This window comes from Paramisgurnus dabryanus, chromosome 19, assembly GCF_030506205.2.
Source record: "Paramisgurnus dabryanus chromosome 19, PD_genome_1.1, whole genome shotgun sequence".
NCBI classification, from domain to species: Eukaryota; Metazoa; Chordata; class Actinopteri; order Cypriniformes; family Cobitidae; genus Paramisgurnus; species Paramisgurnus dabryanus.
In genome coordinates this window covers 23,904,678-23,925,704 of record NC_133355.1, presented here as the reverse complement: position 1 = coordinate 23,925,704, position 21,027 = coordinate 23,904,678, and the positions used below count along the sequence as shown (strand labels likewise).

Here is a 21,027-nt window from a genome sequence, read left to right as displayed (position 1 = left end):
CATATCATCCAGCGCAGGATTAGTTAAGGTTTAACATGGGGAAAATCTGTTTCCACCAATCAGATGATTGCAGCTGACAGTGCTGATAGTTTGTAATGGAAGTAGTGTATATAAGCAGATACAGAAGTCTCTCAGGCTAATGAGGTATTATTTTTCAGACAATCTAATAATTCAAAGAGCAAAGGAAGCATTATTGATTTGATCTGCAAGGAGTCTCGGGAGAACGGTGGAAAGTTTTTCTTTGTAGGCACACTTTTCCCGGAGGCACTTATTGTATCTCTAAGGCACGATTATCCAGTTTGATGTCAATACACCGAAGCGTTGCCAAAACCGCTTTGATTCCTGTTTAAGTGTCTTTGCTAGCATTTTTAATGTTGAAAATCTAAATCCTAGTTGCTAGCATTTATGAAGCTCTGTTTGAGATCGAATGGGTTAAACTTTTAGAAAAGAAATGCTAATGCTCAAAATGGCATGGAGTTGTATTATAGATCTAAGAACATTTGTAATTTTTTGCAATATATGCAGAATGGTTGAACCATTTTTTCTTAAGTGACAATGATTTTTAGGCTGTGTAATGATATTTTGACCATTAGGTCGCTTGAGGAAACTGATCAAGTACCTTCACCAGGACCATGGGAACCATTATACCTGTTAAACATTTATAAGGTTCCCCTTGAATCAACCACAAATACTCTTGGATTCACAGAGCATTTTATTATAAAGTCTTGGTTATAAACAACAGTGCTTTCTTGTCCAAATATCTGATGAAGAGCATCTCTTTGCGGGCACTGTGTTACTTTGGTGTATCTTCCTCTTGAATGTCAAATTGCCGGTTTGGTTTTTTAGACTCAAGCATAAGCTCGTAAAGCTGCCCGATCTGCTCGTCCTGAAAGTCTTGGAGTTTCTCTTTTGATAAATCCAGCCCGAACGTCAACTTTTTGTTTCCCATCGCTTCCAGCACCTGCGTCTGCAGGGTGTCTTTGTAGACCTGCACAGAAAATAAGAAACAAGAATATAATTACATTGTTAAAAATGGTTTAAAGTAACTTGTCCTTATCACATAAAGCAAAAGGAACTTTATGGATCCAAATTCTGCATTTAACATCAAATATCTAGCTGGCTGTGTTGCTATGCACTGTAATAAAATTCCTCGTTGCACTTACATTTTGAAGTTTAATTAACTTGACTTAACAATTAATCAACTTTCTTGACTACTGAAGAGTTGTTATGAATTTATTTATTATTTAAACTTTATTTTTATAATTTATAGTAACTCCTCAATAGCCAAGAAACTTAAAATAAATTGCAAAGTCAAGTTGATTAAACTTAAATTTTTTTTACAATTGTTTATCGGTTGAAACTTGTCGCATTTCCTCCTGGTTAGGAGTGTTATTTTAACCATTACAACAAGCCTTAATGTATGTGCTACCACTTACTGATTGTATTGGTCTTCGTATTGATTTAACAAGCAGGCACAAGTCAAAACTTCATTTGATAGAGCGCTATTGATTTACTATAAGAGACTCTGACAGAATTATTTATTTTTTATTTATTTCATCGATTGCAATTCACATGATGAAACTGAGTCACAGGGATTTCATTGAAGCTGTTAAGGTCTAATGGAGGTCAAGTCTGCTGGATTATCCTTCTCTTCTTAAGAAATGAAATATTTCCCTCTATTTTGCAATTACTGTCTGTATCAAAGTCTTAACAAGTTCAATGTCCTATAAAATCGATGTTTGTTTCTGTCCAAGTTACAAATTTAGTCTCTCATCTGTTCTTTTTTAAGGATTTATTATTATGTTATGACACGATATGTTTTGTCTCATCAGAGTGAAGGACAGGGAGTATTCAGATTTACTTCCATTTTATATAGAAATGAATAATGAGTGGCTTTGTTACAATGATGGTTTACAGCAAAAAGCTTCTTATAATTTAATTATTTTTCAAGTTATATATATGGGGTAATATCCTTTTCTCCTTTTAATTAAGTTTGTTGTTCATAACCATTTGGGGTGTAATGGGTTTTTATTGTTGCAAGCATAAACCACACTAAATCAAGTCAGAGTAAAGAATTGTTACATATTTTTTACTGAAAAAAATTAACAAAAATACTACACTGTAAAAAAAAATTGTTGTTGAATCAACTCAGATTTACAAGTCATTTCAACGTACTATTATTTATCTTGACTAGAGATTAGTTGTTATAACTACAGATGACTTTAAAGGTGCAGTTTCCCAGACAGTGTTTAGATTAATCCAGGATTAGGCCTTAGATATATTAGGTCATTTAAGTAGTTTTTTCAAACAAACCTTACAAAAACGATGCTGGTGTGCATCTTGAGACAAAACAATGACACTTATATATTTCAAGATATGTCAAGATGTTTTTAAAGAGCACCTCATTGCTAAAAAACAATGTTATTTTGTGTATTTGGTATAATACAATGTGTTTGCGTGGTTTATGGTTGAAAAAACACATTATTTTCCACATACTGTACATTTTTGTAGCTCCGGATTTCACTCTCTTCCTAAAACACACGCATTTAAAGCAACACTATGTAGTTTCCATGTAAAAATGACTTACAGCTCCCCCATGTGGTTGAAAAGCGCAACAGTGCTGGTATCAGACACTCTTCTGCAGGCAGGGGGAGAGGCGGGGCTGTGTGCTCTACCCTCCACCGCCTAGATGCAGGATGAATTATGATAATGTCGGCCTTTACTACATCCCCAATCCCAGGAAGTAAACTGTTGCCTACAATCCGTGTGTTTGTTGTAGTCCAAGAAAAGAGATTTACGTTGGAGACGATAACTCGCGTCATCATTTACTTTATTGTTAACATGTACTAATACACCCTTACACACCAAATGAAACTTAAAAACATGAATCGGACAATAGGTGCTCTTTAAATTAAGGCAAATCAAATTTTCTTTTTATGGCGCTTTTTCATTGCATAGTAGCCCACAGTTTGGTTCGGTTCAGCTTACTTTTGCGATCTTTTCCACTGGGTGCAGTACGTAGTACTCTATATTTTTTTTAGAACCACCTCAGTCATGGTTCCAAGCGACCCGAGCTGATACCAAAACGTGATGCGAAAACACCGTAGATCACTGATTGGTCAGAGAGAATCGTCACTACCAGCGCCATCGCTATAATGTAAAAGATTAGCTTTACCTTTGGTGCTAGTCTGCGCTGTCTCGAGCAAACATGTTGTCATCTGTGCTCTGCTATAAGTTTCCAAACTCCGTTTTAGCGATGAAAAACATCCACAGGTTAAAAATCAGGAATACCATACCAATTTTTTTCCAGACTTGCAGTTTGTGGCGGCACATTCGCCACGCACACGTTCACATATATGCTTAAATGCAACTTAAATGTGGCTCAGGTGAGCGCATCGACTGACGCCATGGGTCTTTGTACAGAATATGAGACAGAGGGAGTGATAAATGCGATGTGCAAACATCTATTTGTGGTGGTCAATTTAAATTTTGTGGTGGCCTGAGAAATAAATGAATTTATGGGAATGTACAACGACGCTCTCACTTGTATGATGTCACAGCAGTAGGCAGCGCAAATTTAACAAAATGCCTATAATCCCTCCCACTCTGAAGTGTTACAAAACTCGATGGAAAAGCTAACCAAGCCAAAGTGAGCTAACCTGACCTGGTCCAAACCAAACCGTGGGGTACTACTATGCGATGGAAAAGCGTTATTAGTCTGCGACTAGTGTAAGCCCTGTCCGGGACATTCACATAAAATATAGTCGAAAAAAGTAATTAAGTTGTAGCAACTCATCTCTTATCAAGATAAATATAAGTAAGTTGAAATTAACTGTAAATATACGTTTATTTAACAAAAAATGAATGCAGAAAAGTTTTTTTTACAATGTACAATGTTAAATATATTTATACCACGGGTCTGTTGAATGCTGTATTCTGATCGGCTGAGAAATGTTCCGTGGGTATGCATTAATTTCTGATAACTGCACACCTAACTTGTCAAATGTCTTAAAAATAGGCACCAGAGCAATATTTGTGGTAACCGTGGTATAAGAGGAATAATTGACTCCGGTCCTTTGAATTATTTGAAAATAATGCACACCCGCTGTGTAACGATTGCACCTTGGGTGTGCATTATTTTCTTATAATTCAATGGCCCGTCGTCAATTATTCCTTACATATATCTTTATCTATATCTATATCTCTATCTATCTATCTATCTATCTATCTATCTATCTATCTATCTATCTATCTATCTATCTATCTATCTATCTATCTATCTATCTATCTATCTATCTATCTATCTATCTATAATATCTTTTCTGTAACTTATGAAATTAAGTTAAACAATTGCAACTTCTTTTTTTAGTGATGTCAACTTATCACAAGTCAAAACCTAAAAAAGTAGTTTGAATGAACTTTATTTTCAGTGTAGGAATCTACAGATGCTGATATTCAATTACCTAGGATGTTATTTGATGATGAATCATCAGATACCAATAGTTGTGCTTTGTACTCCTTGTTTCAAATAATTTTGTCAAGAAATCCTAGAATTGCAGAATGTACAAACTGCAACTCTGATGTCATTGTGACCCTTTTCAAAAAAGTCATGATGCATTTTTTGATCACCAGGATATAATCTTGCCTGATCATCGGCTGTTTTTAAACAATCAGATGATGGCCGATAGTGGGAAAATTGCTTTTATCTGCCGATAACAATTATAGGCCGATACATTGCTTTGCAATAAAATACTGAGTACAAAAATATTTGGCAGGGACGACACCACAGCAAAAGATTTAAACAAGCATTAGCAGTTTGGATTTGTGAACTTCTATTTAATGAATCGGACAAATAGACTCCCTCGTTTAGTGATTCGGTTAGTGTCTGAATCACTCAATCACAAAAGTGTTGTTGCCGAATCATGAAGTGTTGTTTATGAACTATAAAATCATGAGTATTTTAATATTAAGTATTCAATATGGTAGACAACTGTGTGCTTTAAAAGTACAGAAACAATTGTTAATGAATTCATTTGGAGCCAAACTTGTAGATAAGAAGGTAAATCAAAAACTTAAAAATGGTCCAATATTGTATGCACCACACATAGTCCTGAAATGTGTCAGAGTGCCTATTCGCATCCCACCGTGATCTCAAGTGTTTGGTGATTATATTATATGTGCTTGCTTGTTTGGACATTTTCATCAAAACTGTCACGTCTGTCACGACGGTTTACGATCAGACTTATAAGAAATTACGTAGAGACCCATTCAGTAAAACACACTGAAAACAAAACCATTAAGGGGCTCCATTCACTCATCTAACGTACTGGAATGTGAACGCAATTCAATTTTGGAAGCAAAAAGCCATTTGTCTGAGAAGCTTCTTCCGCTACATAATGTAATTAGATTGAACATTTGCCAAGGAGTAATATTTTAAGAATGGAGAGGGGGAGTGGATGTTGAACGGCAAGCTTTTTGGTGAAGCTCACCTTCTGAATATAAACACTTCATTTCCCATCGCAATGACGTAATTGGGCAATCCTTTTCAAGCTTGTCTGACTTTCCCAAGGGCAAAAAAACACTATACTGACAAACAGATTTGCTGCGTCAACTACTCTGTACTTATTAAACTAAAGAGCTTGCTGTACAAAGTATTAAGTCTCTGAATAGATACATTATTTGAATTATAGTAGTCTAATGATTCAAAAAATTACTCTTGCTTTTGGGTGGCCTAACAGCACTGCATTACTGCCTTCATTTATCCATGTTGTAGCTGAATAAAATAGTAATTTTCTTTGGTTATTGTCATGTTGCATATACATAGTTGCTTATAAAATGTATGCGAAAAAATTTTAAATGTATTCGAATATAAAGGAAAACTTATTTTAAAAATATTTGACCTTATAAAAAGCTAATTAATCATTTATTTAAATGATGTTTGAGAAAGACGTTATTATAAACCTCATTCACACAGCACTTTGATCCCAGACAGAACATTTCCGTAAAATTGTCAAAAAAGGCTTCTGTGTGAACACAAACACATCCTGTTAATGTTTTGGATTTCGCTCCCGAAAAGAGGAACCAGTAACATTGCCATAACATTCACGGAAAGCACGGAAACAAGACACAAAAACATTGCCGTAACGGGTGTGCCGTAGTGAGGACTTGGGAAATGTCGGCAAACTGTACTGAAGCAGAGATCAGGGAGCTCGTCACTATCCGCGCTGAAGCTGAGATCATTTACCAACATGACAAAACAGCCCATCACGTGCTCATTATTATCTTGTCATAATTAAAAATGCAGCCGCGTGGTTTCTCGAGATAGAAAACTTCAAACGCTATAGAAAAAACTACCAAGTACAGAACTTACGTCATGTTTCTTTACAGGATCTTTACGGTGTTTGTGTGAATGCACGCACAGTTAGAGCTGCACGATTCTGTATAAAATGAGAATCACCATTCTTTTGCTTAAAATAAAGATCACGATTCTCTCACGTTTAACATAAATTTTTACATGTGCAAAGAATTCTGCTTCTGAGAGTTTCAGATAAGTTTAGATAATATTTAAATTAAATTTATGTTAACTTTAAAGTGATTATGTATTCATTTTATTTAAAGAAAAACTTAAAAATATACATTTAAATTAGCCTAAATAAAAAAACAAATATGTTTTGGTGCAGATTGCTGCCACATGGATTGACACTATGACGGGGTTATGCGGCAATCAATCGGAAGGCGGAAACGTTGGACGGCAAAACCAATCGGAAAGCGGAAACCTCCACTTGAGAGGATTCCAGAAAATGCATTCGAGCGTCAGAGCGCAGGGCAGCCAGAGCGTTTTTTGACACTCTCGTCGGCATGCTTAATCTTCAAGCCCACTAGAACACTGCTGCGTTTACACCACCGCGTTTGAGGCGTCAAAATCGCGTCTACCGCGCCTAGTTTTCCGTTTCAACAGTTTGAATGCATTTGCGCATCTAGATCCAAATAAAGGAAAACGTCATGTAAGTTGTCAAGTGGTCAAGTGCAAAGACAGCAAGTGTGGTTTTTTGGACGCAGCCAATGTTTCCCCCTGAGTTAAAAACCCATTCGATAAGATAAGGAATAAGATCCTCTTTTTGGTACTAAAACAACGTCAAGGTTCTTGTCGGACGTACCTGTGCATTGCTCTGCATTCTCTTTAGTTTCTGTTTCTTTCTGTCTAACGTCTTGGCGAAAGCATCCGCTGTACCGGTGGAGCGAACACGTGCACGTCTGGCTTACGCAATAATAAATGAAAAGTCATCGCGACCGCTATTAGTGATTGCGTGTTGTCGCGAGAACTGCCGAGACTGCGTCTTTCCTCCTTGAAATTATAATTACCTGAATCTTAGAAATGCTGGATTATTGGGGGGTTAAATCGAAACCACATTTTTTTAACAATTAATCGTGCAGCTCAAACGCACAGATTGCAAAAAACCATTGGCCGTGTGAATGAACCAAAAATCAAATGATCCCGGACGCATTTTCCTTAATCTATGTGTGAAAAGGCAGTCCTTCCAGAAAAACGCAGAGGATTTTTGTGATTGTTGCGGGCAAAAATCCTGGATCGTGTTTTCTTAAAAAACGCGATGGAATATGCGGGATATTTATGCAATTTTATGCGATGAAATTGAGGGAACTTGCAAAAACTCGGGAACTTGCAAAAACTACGGGAACTTGCAAAAACTACGGGAACTTAGGGAAACTGTTTGCAGCTTTTGCAGCTTTTCAATGATGTTCACGTCACATAATCACTTCATAAAGTTCCCATGGCAACAAGGGACATGGCTACGCTTGTGAAAAGTAAATGCAACATTTTTCAAATGTCTGCTAAGATACATTTGATTTTTGCTACTAAAATGCGTGGAATATGAAATTATGCAAGCCCTGCATATTTTGTGCACAGAAATCTGCAATTTATGCTGCAGAAGTATTTGAAAAAATGGGCCCCCACATAAATATGCGGACTTTGGCTCATTATGCTTTGAATCATGCGATCGCATAATCGTGTGAAGGGACTGAAAAGGGCTTATTTGAATCATTAAGATCTTTTCACCATTTCAGGATGAGCCTAAACTTATTGTTGTAATTATTTAAAATGCTCTTGTTTAGAAAAAGCAAGCATATCTAGCACCTCATACTTGTCTTGTTTCATGAATTGCACTCAAACAAGCCCCTATTTCATATGCAATTCAATAACCCAGTCTTCCCCACTGAGCCATGCCAGCGACAATTTAAGAACGAGATGTGGGTGTGTCAACCGATTTTACAAAGTTGAGAAAATGCATTTTTATGCAAACAAGCAGTGACAGCTTCCAATAGTAGTCAGGGCAGTGAAGCCTGTGATCCATTTATTGTAAAACACTGTGGTTGGCTTTAGCTAAGGGGAAAACCGTGTTATACATTATCAGCATTCTGAGTAGGTTTGATTGATTCATGCGCTGATTCATCAGGTTCATGATATGATGCTGATGAACAGTGCTCCTGTACGGCTCTGTCTGTGGTAGAGCATTGTGTTATTAGGTCATGGGTTTAAACCCAGGAAACATGCATACTGATAAAAATGTACACCAAGTAATGCACTGTAAGTTGCTTTGAATAAAAGCATCTGCCAAATGCATAAATGTAATGTAAATGATGCATCCTGCAATTTATCTTTAAATTACTTTCCTCTCTAGAAAAAAATCAACTGCATCTCATTCAAAAAATGCCCAGCTTATAAATAACAACCAATGTCAAACAGTACAGCTATACAATACAACTACTGTCAGTGTTAACATAGTTTAAGCAAAGAAACAGCACACCTCTTCTCAATAAGCTGCACAATTTGGTACAATTCATGTCGGCACAAAAGTCATCCAGGATGAGTTATACAACATACAGTTTGGCCAAAATGAATACGCATCCTTGTTTAGCAAACGCCAAAAAATCTAAGGCTAGAAACCTATACAGTATATATAGTTCGCCTTAAACACATTCTCTCATTTTTCCCTTAGTCCTTAAGGAATGCTTGTCTGTTGCAATGCAGGCGATTTATTAGGCGATGAGAAGTCCCCTGGGTCATCTACTGTAACGGGATTAAAGTGAACACTCAGTGCTTCTAATCACATTTGAAGACTCGCTCCACGTCTGTTCCTGACTGCATTCCCCCCACATTCACCCCACCACCCGCTTTTCTCTTTTCCCAGCTGTGCTTTGAAACCCAAGAGCCGCTCGGTGATTCATTCACCTCGTGATGAACGTAAGGGGAGGGGTTCTTAAGTACAGACTGGCTCCTTCCCAGAACTAGCCTATATGATATATTTATTGGTACCAAATATATACATATCTGTACCTAAATGGTACATAGGATCTTTTTAAAGGGCACTGCACCAGTGTTTTCTACACAATAAATAGTACAAAAACAATTATATATGATATGATTGTTATTATGTATGATTAGTAGATAAAAAACGTTAACTCTTTCCCCGCCAAACGTTAAACTTTTTTCCGGAGTTTATCCGGCAATCCGTATTTCCGCTATTATCCACCAGGTGGCGCTCTTACCTAACTTATAAAACCCAGAAGTATTCCCTTAGGGTCCACAGTTCAAACTCCGTGTATGTTTTGATCATTGCTCTGAATCTGATCTCTACTCAAAAGTCCTAAAAATGCAATTATTATCTCAGCTTTTTGCTCAAAATCTTTGTATTTTTGAAGAAACGTACCCATAATTAAGAGGTGATACAAAGAGAACAAATGGTAGGTAGGATTTTTTGTTTTTGTTTGTATGTTTATATATTTAAAGAAGAAATTTCTTGGAAGGTATTAAAACTTGTGTAAAAATCATAAAAAATGCTGGCGCTGGCTGACAATTTTTTTTTTTTAATTCTGGGGGGAAAGAGTTAAAAAAATGTCAGCCAGCAGCAGCATTTCCCGCCATTGATGCCAGTTTTCTCATCAATCAAAAGAAAACATTTGCATGAAAAACGTGTTGCTGCTGTGGTTTTATGGTTATTTGTAATATCGCGGTTATCCACTAGATGGCGCACTTACCCAATTTATAAAAAACTAAAGCAAAAAATAATTTATTAATTTTACACTCTGATCTTTAACAAAATTCCTCCACAAAAATTGAATTATTTCAGCTTTTTTGCAAAAAAAAGAAAAATACCCATATTTAAGAGTTTATAAGCAGAAAAATATAGATAGGATGAAACGTTTTTTCCCCCGTTTGTTTGTATGTTTGTTTAAAAGCAGAAGGTCTGTTCTTTTATTTGATATATTTGTTTGTTGAAGGCACTTTGTGAAACTTTTGTGAAAATCACAGAAAAAACAGGCTGGCGGGGAATGAGTTAATGTCTTCCAGAAAATGGTATTTTATAAATATATAAAAATTACAATATATCAAATGAAAGAACAGACCCTCCACTTCCAAACAACTTCAAAAAAGTTTCATCCCATCTTCATTTGGTCTCTTTTTGTCACCTCTCAAATATGGGTATGTTTTAGGGGTGTCACGATTCTCCAAATCCTCGATTCGATTACATTTTCGATTCTAATGTTGCGATTCGATTCTTGATTTTTAAATTATAATTTTTTTGAAAGACAAAAAATGATATGCCATTATTATGTTGGCTTGAGAAAGCCAACATACTGTTGTTGCACTTAAACTTATTATTATTATTATGTTGGCTTTGAAAAAGCCAATATATTGTTATTGCTATTAAACGTATTATTATTATTCTTTTTCTCCCCCCAAAATTTCGGCAACTAACTCGTCCTAGGGCTTTCAAGCTACATGCACCAAATTTTCCACAGACCTTCAGACTGGTCTGACTTAGTGTGCTATATCTTTTCTAACTGATGGGACCTTCTGAATTCCTAAACGGGGGTCTCGAACACCCCAAAATTTCCATTGACTTAACATTGAGACAAACTTTGACGGGTCATAGCTGTGAGTGAGAAACTTGTAGAAACTTGTGGCTTACCACATTTAAGGTGGCTGACAGGCTCTGTAAGAACATACATAACAATGGGGTGTAAGCTATACCCCTGGGGTGTAAGAGGCCCCCAAAATTTCCCATTGACTTATAATGGGGCAGGAAACATGCCCATATAAGGGAATAAAAGCGTCCCAGATGGAATATCTTTACTTTAGAGTGTCGTAGAGACATGGGGGTGGGCTCATTTTACTCAGTCATCCAATCAGTCTCTTAGGATCGCCCCAAAGCTATTTAGCCACGCCCCTAGCAACAATTTTGGGTACCCTAGCAACATCTCCCATAGACTACCATTATAAAAAGCCCAGATGGATATCTTTACACCAGAGTGTCATAGAGACATAGGGGTGGGCTCATTTTACTCAGGCATCCAATCAGTCTTTATAGGATTCTTATTGAGGCATTAAGCCACGCCCCTAGCAACCAAATTTGAGCACCCTAGCAACATAATAAACAAAGCCTTATATCTCTTGGTCTGAACATCATAGAGACATGGGGTTGGGTCTTTGGGTCATGTTAGCTTCATGCTAGCTCTATGCTAAGTCATACTAGCTTCATGCTAGTTTCATGCTAGCTTTATGCTAATTTCATAATAAATCTTGCTAACTTCATGCTAAATCATGCTAACTTCATGCTAAATCATGCTAGCTTCATGCTATTCATGCTAACATCATGCTAGCTTCATGCTAATCATGCTAGCATCATGCTAATCATGTTAGCATCATGCTAGCTTCATACTAATCATCCTAGCTTCATGCTAATCATGCTAGCATCATGCTAGCTTCATGCTAATCATGCTAGCATCATGTTAGCTTCATGCTAATCATGCTAGCATCATGCTAGCTTCATGCTAATCATGCTAGCATCATGCTAACTTCATGTTAATCATGCTAGCATCATGCTAGCTTCATGCTAGCTTCATGCTAATCATGCTAGCATCATGCTAGCTTCATGCTAATCATGCTAGCATCATGCTAGCTTCATGCTAATCATGCTAGCTTCATGCTAATCATGCTAGCATCATGTTAGCTTCATGCTAATCATGCTAGCATCATGCTAACTTCATGCTAATCATGCTAGCATCATGCTAGCTTCATGCTAATCATGCTAGCATCATGCTAGCGTCATGCTAATCATGCTAGCATCATGTTAGCTTCATGCTAATCATGCTAGCATCATGCTAGCTTCATGCTAATCATGCTAGCTTCATGTTAATCATGCTAGCTTCATGCTAATCATGCTAGCATCATGTTAGCTTCATGCTAATCATGCTAGCATCATGCTAGCTTCATGCTAATCATGCTAGCTTCATGCTAATCATGCTAGCATCATGCTAGCTTCATGCTAATCATGCTAGCATCATGCTAGCTTCATGCTAATCATGCTAACATCATGCTAACTTCATGCTAATCATGTTAGCATCATGCTAGCTTCATGCTAATCATGTTAGCATCATGTTAGCTTCATGCTAATCATGCTAGCATCATGCTAGCTTCATGCTAATCATGCTAGCATCATGCTAGCGTCATGCTAATCATGCTAGCATCATGTTAGCTTCATGCTAATCATGCTAGCATCATGCTAGCTTCATGCTAATCATGCTAGCTTCATGTTAATCATGCTAGCTTCATGCTAATCATGCTAGCATCATGTTAGCTTCATGCTAATCATGCTAGCATCATGCTAGCTTCATGCTAATCATACTAGCTTCATGCTAATCATGCTAGCTTCATGCTAATCATGCTAGCATCATGCTAGCTTCATGCTAATCATGCTAGCATCATGCTAGCTTCATGCTAATCATGCTAACATCATGCTAACTTCATGCTAATCATGTTAGCATCATGCTAGCTTCATGCTAATCATGTTAGCATCATGTTAGCTTCATGCTAATCATGCTAGCATCATGCTAGCTTCATGCTAATCATGTTAGCATCATGCTAGCGTCATGCTAATCATGCTAACATCATGCTAGCTTCATGCTAATCATGCTATCATTATGCTAGCTTCATGCTAATCATGCTAGCATCGTGCTAGCTTCATGCTAATCATGCTAACATCGTGCTAGCTTCATGCTAATCATGCTAGCTTCATGCTAATCATGCTAATATCATGCTAGCTTCATGCTAATCATGTTAGCATCATGATTATCATGTTAACATCATGTTAAATCATGATAAATCATACTACCTTCATACCTCAACATACTAACTGCCAGATAGCCTACTAAACTTCTTTCAAACCGTTTTAAACCTTCAGGCTACGCTTTTTCAAGCCAACATAAAGTTTGTCTTCAAACTTTAATATCTAGTTATTATTATTATTCTTTTTCTTCTGAGACTAAAATTTCTAACTCTAACTCGTCCTAGAGCTTTCAAGCTACAGCCATCAAACTTTGGACAGACCTTCGGTCTGATCTGACTCGAGTTGCTATATCTTTTCTAACTGATGGGACCTTCCGAATTCCTAAACGGGGCGCTGAAACACCCCAAAATTTCCATTGACTTAACATTGAGACAAACTTTGACGGGTCATAGCTGCGAGTGAGAAACTTGTAGAAACTTGTGGCTTACCACATTTAAGGAGGCTGACAGGCTGTGTAAGAACATACCTCACAATGGGGTGTAAGCTGTACCCCTGGGGTGTAAGAGGCCCCCAAAATTTCCCATTGACTTATAATGGGGCAGGAAACATGCCCATAAAAGGGAATAAAAGCGTCCCAGATGGAATATCTTCACTTTAGAGTGTCTTAGAGACATGGGGGTGGGCTCATTTTACTCAAGCATCCAATCAGTCTCTTAGGATCACCCCAGAGCTATTAAGCCACGCCCCTAGCAACAATTTTGGGTACCCTAGCAACATCTCCCATAGACTACCATTATAAAAAGCCCAGATGGATATCTTTGCACCAGAGTGTCATAGAGACATAGGGGTGGGCTCATTTTACTCAGGCATCCAATCAGTCTCTTAGGATTCTTATTGAGGTATTAAGCCACGCCCCTAGCAACCAAATATGAGCACCCTAGCAACATAATAAACAAAGCCTTATATCTCTGGATCTGAACATCGTAGAGACACAGGGGTTGGACCGTTTTACTTGTGGCTTGAAGTGTAATCATTATGGGATGGCAATTTTCTCCCTAGCAACCAAACGTAGTACCCTAGCAACGGAATAAACAAAGCCTTATATCTCCGCTTCAGAACATCATAGAGACACGGGGATTGGACCGTTTTACTTGTGGCTTGAAATGTGATCATTATGGGATGCCAATTTTCTCCCTAGCAACCAAACTTAGTACCCTAGCAACAGAATAAACAAAGCCTTATATCTCCGCATCAGAACATTGTAGAGACACGGGGGTTGGACCGTTTTACTTGTGGCTTGAAGTGTGATCATTATGGGATGCCAATTTTCTCCCTAGCAACCAAACTTAGTACCCTAGCAACGGAATAAACAAAGCCTTATATCTCCGCATCAGAACATTGTAGAGACACGGGGGTTGGACCGTTTTACTTGTGGCTTGAAGTGTGATCATTATGGGATTCCAATTTTCTCCCTAGCAACCAAACTTAGTACCCTAGCAACGCAATAAATGTTAGCTTCATGCTAGCTTCCTGCTAATCATGCTAGCTTCATGCTAATCATGCTAGCTTCATGCTAATCATGCTAACTTCATGCTAGCTTCATGCTAATCATGCTAACTTCATGCTAGCTTCCTGCTAATCATGCTAGCTTCATGCTAGCTTCATGCTAATCATGCTAGCTTCATGCTAATCATGCTAACTTCATGCTAGCTTCATGCTAATCATGCTAACTTCATGCTAGCTTCATGCTAATCATGCTAGCATCATGCTAGCTTCATGCTTATCATGCTAGGATCATGCTAGCTTCATGCTAATCATGCTAGGATCATGCTAGATTCATGCTAATCATGCTACCATCATGCTAGCTTCATGCTAATCATGCTAGCTTCATGCTAATCATGCTAACTTCATGCTAGCTTCATGCTAATCATGCTAACTTCATGCTAGCTTCCTGCTAATCATGCTAGCTTCATGCTAATCATGCTAACTTCATGCTAGCTTCATGCTAATCATGCTAACTTCATGCTAGCTTCATGCTAATCATGCTAGCATCATGCTAGCTTCATGCTAATCATGCTAGCATCATGCTAGCTTCATGCTAATCATGCTATCTTCATGCTAATAATGTTAGCATCATGTTAGCTTCATGCTAATCATGCTAGCATCATGCTAGCTTCATGCTAATCATGCTAGCATCATGCTAGCTTCATGCTAATCATGCTAGCATCATGCTAGCTTCATGCTAATCATGCTAGCATCATGCTAGCTTCATGCTAATCATGCTAGCTTCATGCTAATCATGCTAGCTTCATGCTAATCATGTTAGCATCATGCTAATCATGTTAGCATCATGCTAATCATGCTAGCATCATGCTAGCTTCATGCTAATCATTCTATCATCATGCTAGCCTCATGTTAATCATGTTATCATCATGCTAATTTTATGCTAATCATGGTAGCATCATGCTAACTTTATGCTAATCATTCTATCATCATGCTAGCCTCATGTTAATCATGTTATCATCATGCTAATTTTATGCTAATCATGTTAGCATCATGCTAGCTTCATGTTAAATTATGCTAGCTTCATGCTAACTTCATGCTAAATCGTGTAAGCATCATGCTAGCTTAATGTTAAATCATGCTAGCTTCATGCTAAATCATGTTCGCTTCATGTTAAATCATGCTAGCTTTATCTTAAATCATGATAGCTTCATGCTAAGTTGTCAAACTCTACTCTCAGACTAGGCTTTCTCAAGCCAACATAAAGTTTGTTCCGACGAACTTTTCTATCTAGTTATTATTATTATTATTATTATAGTTTCACATTAACATGCACATTGTGTGCTTTTTTCCAGCGGTCATAAGCAGCTGCGCTTCTCTCTGTGTCACGTGCACGCTCTCGCATCTGTCCAAAGTCTAAACATAAACTAAAGTAGTAATCCTTACGTATTTGTTCAGTTTTATGCGTTTCATGCGAGCTGAGGCAAACTATCCCTTTTGTTTAAAATATAACCCGCTGCATCTTGGCGGCTCTCACGTGCAGAGAGATGCTGTTTATGATATGCATTAGATGGAGTTGTAGCAATACATCCCTCGTGTTTAAAATATAAATCACGTTCCGCTGGACCAATGTTTTTAAAGGCACCTCTGAGAGGTTTATTTTCCCCCGCTTGACAAGCCGACCGGACGTGACATGGGGGCGTGGCAGCATCGACGATCCCATTTTTTAATTCGAAGTTCGAGGTTGTGACTTAATTGTGATCGAACAACCTTAGTATGTTTCTTCAAAAATACCAAATTTTGTACCAAAAGCTGAAATAATTTTATTTTTGTAAAGGACATAAGGGGCGTGCAAACCAAAACTTTTAAACGCAGCTGAAAACGCCTGGAGGACACTGAATCCCAGCAGTTTTTTCAGCTGAGCCCCAGCTTTCTTCAGATGAGCGCTTTGGTCTGTGAGCCGGTTGGTTGTTGTAATTCTTGTCCTGCCCTTCTTCCACTTTGATTGGACGGCTGTGTGTGAATTGACATTGACGAGCGGAGCTTTTCACCCAAAGTTGAATCTCTTTCAACTCTCGACGCCGAAAAAACGTTGAGCGCCGGCTTTCAGTGCGGAAAAAATACGCTGGCTGCTGGGTGTTTTCAAAAGCATCGCACTTCCATTAGAAACAATTGATAACATGTGCCGGCCACAGGCGTAAAAGCTTTGGTGTGCACGCCCACTTATATTAGAGATCAGATTCAGAGCAATGATCAAAACATATACAGAGTTTTTACTGATTTTGGATCAGTGTATTCTTTAATGTTTTATGAGTTGAGTAAGAGCGCCACCTAGTGGATTATAGACTGTTTCATCTGACCCACGTGCGGTGACGCGATTACGCGTCTGGTCAGAACTTTACTTCCGGTTTCTGTTTGTTTAATGGTCTGACTAGTTGCTAAACTGAACTCTTAAACAAATACCTCATTAAAAATAACAAATGTTTTGGTTTCCTAGGTAATCTGCGTGGACTTTGTTGTTATTGATTCTTAGCGGTGTTTAATAGAAGTTACGTGTGTTCAACGAAAGCTGCTTGTTTAAGTTGTTACTGCTGAAACTCATTATTGGCAGGGAAGCGTTTTCCCTTAATTGACAAGATAACTCATCAATGGCGGGGAAAGAGTTAATGACATCCCACCCCTAACCCTGCCCCTAAACAAAACGTCACTGGGGGTTGACATCTTACTGATTAGGCTAAATTTATTTGTGCCAAAAAAGTAGAGTTTGATTCAAAGCGTAGCCTTTGTTATCCACAAAAGCACAACACACCTGTGACCCATTTTTGGGCTGCGACTCACCAACTGTAAACCACAATTCGTGACCAAAATCTAGGGCAGCAGTGCATGTATCCTTTACAGAAACAAAGAATTCCCAGAATGCATTGCACCAACCTCTATAAAAATGATCCGAAATGGTAGCAGAATTTCAGATAAAATGTCTATTATAAATTCATAACATCCTTCATCAAGTTTCACCTTTGTTATAGTTGACATGGTATGGTATGACGTGTTATTGTGAAATAGCGACCTGTAGTGGTAAACGTCCAACATATTGTGCCTTTAATTGTGACGTGACGATGGAGTTGTAGTTGTTGCCCATAGAAGTGTTTCAAAATTTAACCAACTGCACATTTTGTTTGTTTCCCTTATTCAGATTCAAACCATCAGCTTGTTAGCAGAGAGATCCATAAACTGAAGTAATTATGACGTATAAGATCGACGTTCATAATGTGCAGTACTGGGAGTCCCAGTGAGAACCACAGGTGTAGCGCATTGTAAAACCCCATTTCCATTATGATGTCTACATAGATTTCATCTATTCATGTACGCAGCTAAACACAAAAGTAGCACTCTCTTTTTGTACAAGAACAGAGCGACTCTTGCTACCTGTAAGTGGGTGGTTTTTACCACTTTAGACAATATCTGTTACCGTCAATGTCAATCCAAGAACATCCAGTCCTATGAAGTCACACTGCATGACTGTGAAGATTTCAGTGAGGATCTGCTTCCACGCAGCAGTGCTGATACAGAATAACACTGCAGGTGTAATATATCCTCCTTTAGCATTCAAAAAACACTGCCAATTTGCAGCTTCAGCATCACTGCTCCTTGCTCTTGCATGTTTGAGTTTTCATGCATTAAATCAAAGTGTAGATTTGTCATGCAACATTTCAGAAACATAACTGTAGTACATTCATAATTGAAATGTAAGTAGTATGCATTAGGAGCAGAGTGATGCTGGATTAAAAAACGAAAAAAAAAAAAATTTAAATTCTTAAAAATAAGACAAACATTAAAATAAGCCAAAATGACTTAAAATCAAGTTATTTTTAAGTGTTTGGTTCATTTCATAGCAAGCTATAAAACACTTTTTGATTTAAAATTGCGAGTGTATGCCTTAAAGTCAAAAAGAGATTCACTGCATTAAATGGAGTTTACTGCCATCGTGTGGACAATTGCAACAATTACAAGCAGATGAAAAGTTAATTTCTAAAGACTATCATTATTTATTGCACGGTTATGTGCATTTATATTTACACACTGTCAATATAAACGAACTTAAATATATATAGAAAAGTAAATATATATTACCTCCCATTCTGTCATGAAGCGTTTGGCTTCTTCATTTGTTGCAGTCTTGTGTCTTCTGAATTCATCTTTTACATACTGATCACCCAGAGCTCGCAGATCTATCGGCATGAAGCGGTGGAGTAAAAGGATCCTTTTATACAGAGACCGAACCTTTGACACATGAGCTAGATTTGCCATAACCTGTGGGTGACCTGGCAGCAATATTCTTATAAATAATGTCTATTAGCACGCGGAAAAGCAGTAAAAGATTCAAAGAAATGTCACAAAACAAACCAGTCCTGGAATATTCCAATCATAGTCGATCTATTTATTATAAAATGTCACATGTACACATGTGTTCATTATCGAATGCCCTTGTTTGTGTGCAGATTTCTTCACTGCTCTGATCCGAGTATGAGTTGAGTTGGTGCTGCCCTCTTCTGGCGAATAAATGTAGTGCAACTAAGAAAACGAAACGAGCAGCATGTCCGAAATATCCCCCTTAATGCTTTTAATTTTCAATTTAAGTACTTCATTGGCACGATTGTGTATAGTTTCAACATTGCGAAACAAAAAATCATAATGACAACAAACAATAAGGTGAAGGTGTTAAAAAGGTGTTAAGAATAAAATTACATTATGAAAAAGTATCCAAAGACATGGATGCCTCCATTTCTCTATTAATTGCTGGTTTTTAAAGTGTAGTGTTAAAAGGGATGAATCCAGATTAACCCAGAAAATGTTTGTATTTGACCCAGCAATGGGTTAAACAACCCAGCATTTTGGGTTGAACCAACCTAGCAAAGATTAAATTAACTCAATTGGTTGGGTTCATCCCTTTCTGACCCAGTGCTGCTGGGTTAAAAATAACCCATTATTTTTTTCATGTCGAGTGCAAGACAGGTAGCATTTGTTCTCCTAAATGTCTTTATTTTTTATTCAGAAAATTATTAAAAAGGTACATGATTATTATTAACCTGTACAGTATATTAACCTACTGTACTTTGTCTAAATGAACCTTTGACATGATGTCTTAAAAAATCCAGTCTAGAACTCATGTTCTCACCACATGGGCCATGCACTTCAACATGAGTTTAAAGGAGACAGATTTCCCCATAGGGTTTAATATATGGCCCTCAGTATACTTTGCTCCTCAGAGCCGATGATGGCACGTTCATTGTCTTTGAGAATTTGCACTACAGTCTTTCAAAGCACAATTCAGAGGAACCCTATTGATATTTTGGATGCAGTTTCACACTGAGGAGCATCTGGATATGCTCTTGTTGCAGATGTAATAAAATAAAAGAGAACAATTAACATTATTTAATTGTATTAATATAGCATAAACAGTTTTTCAATTAAAGACCATTGAAAATAAATCATATATTAGCTATATTATTTACTATTCCATAATACACATTAAAACAGGTTTTTCCTACACATCCTCATGCCCATGGCGTCAATATTTGACGCACTTGACCATGCGTCAATATGTTACGCCGAGGGTATACCTTTCGCGTCATTTTTTGACGAACTGGGGACTTCAATACTATTACGTCCGTTGCATTCTCTTTCCTATTTTCTTACCATTTTCGCGTCGGTTTAGGGTTAGATTACGCATATTAAACAGTGTACGCGAAATTAAACAGTTTAAACAGTTGTCACCTGGCGTTGGGGTTAGACACAGTTGTCACCTGGCGTTGGGGTTAGAGTTAGGTTTGGGTAGGGATGTCATTATGTAAATCTAACCCTAAACCGACGCGAAAATGGTAAGAAAATAGGAAAGAGAATGCAACGGACGTAATAGTATTGAAGTCCCCAGTTCGTCAAAAAATGACGCGAAAGGTATACCCTCGGCGTAACATATTGACGCATGGTCAAGTGCGTCAAATATTGACGCCACGGGCATGATTCTTTACTTTTTGTTAAATTTAATTTAAAATTATTTGTTAATCCAGACATAATATTTGTTAATGAGGGAAACTAAGGTGATTGTGGATCTGGAAGTATTTTACAACAACAGTCTTTTAAAAAGAGAGGCCAAATTCCTGAGATTATTGGCACTTCTAGCCTATGGTTATTTTATATATCAACAAACATCTATAAGTTTATTAATGAAATGCTGAAAATCAAAATTATGTTTTGACACATAACATTAATACTGTCATAAATGTGCACACAAAAGCACAAAGATGCATGGGGAAATTTTGGGAAACATGCTGTATGAAAGCCCATTTCTGCCATATAAGATTATGAGATAAAAAGTCAAAATTATGATATAAACAGTCTAAATTATGACTTTAAAAGTTATCAGAGCATGATTTTT

At 37.5% G+C, this 21,027-nt stretch overlaps 1 protein-coding gene across 1 annotated transcript; it reads right to left on the bottom strand.

Moving 5' to 3' along the window:
- Positions 1–694: 694 nt before the first annotated feature.
- On the bottom strand, positions 695–19,119 carry sdhaf3 (succinate dehydrogenase complex assembly factor 3). The gene is made up of 2 exons (XM_065294497.2): positions 18,723–19,119; positions 695–988 (listed from the first exon to the last, which is right to left on the bottom strand). The coding sequence occupies exons 1-2, from the start codon at positions 18,897–18,899 to the stop codon at positions 794–796; spliced, it is 372 nt and encodes a 123-aa protein (XP_065150569.1). The 5' UTR covers positions 18,900–19,119; the 3' UTR covers positions 695–793.
- Between the last annotated feature and the right edge of the window lie 1,908 nt (positions 19,120–21,027).

Coding starts and splice junctions, on each gene's coding strand:
- sdhaf3 (XM_065294497.2), bottom strand. CDS start 18,899: ATGGCAAATCTAGCTCATGTGTCAAAGGTTCGGTCTCTGTATAAAAGG. Junction 989..18,722: donor GCTTCATGACAGAATGGGAG/GTAATATATATT, acceptor TTTTCTGTGCAG/GTCTACAAAGACACCCTGCA.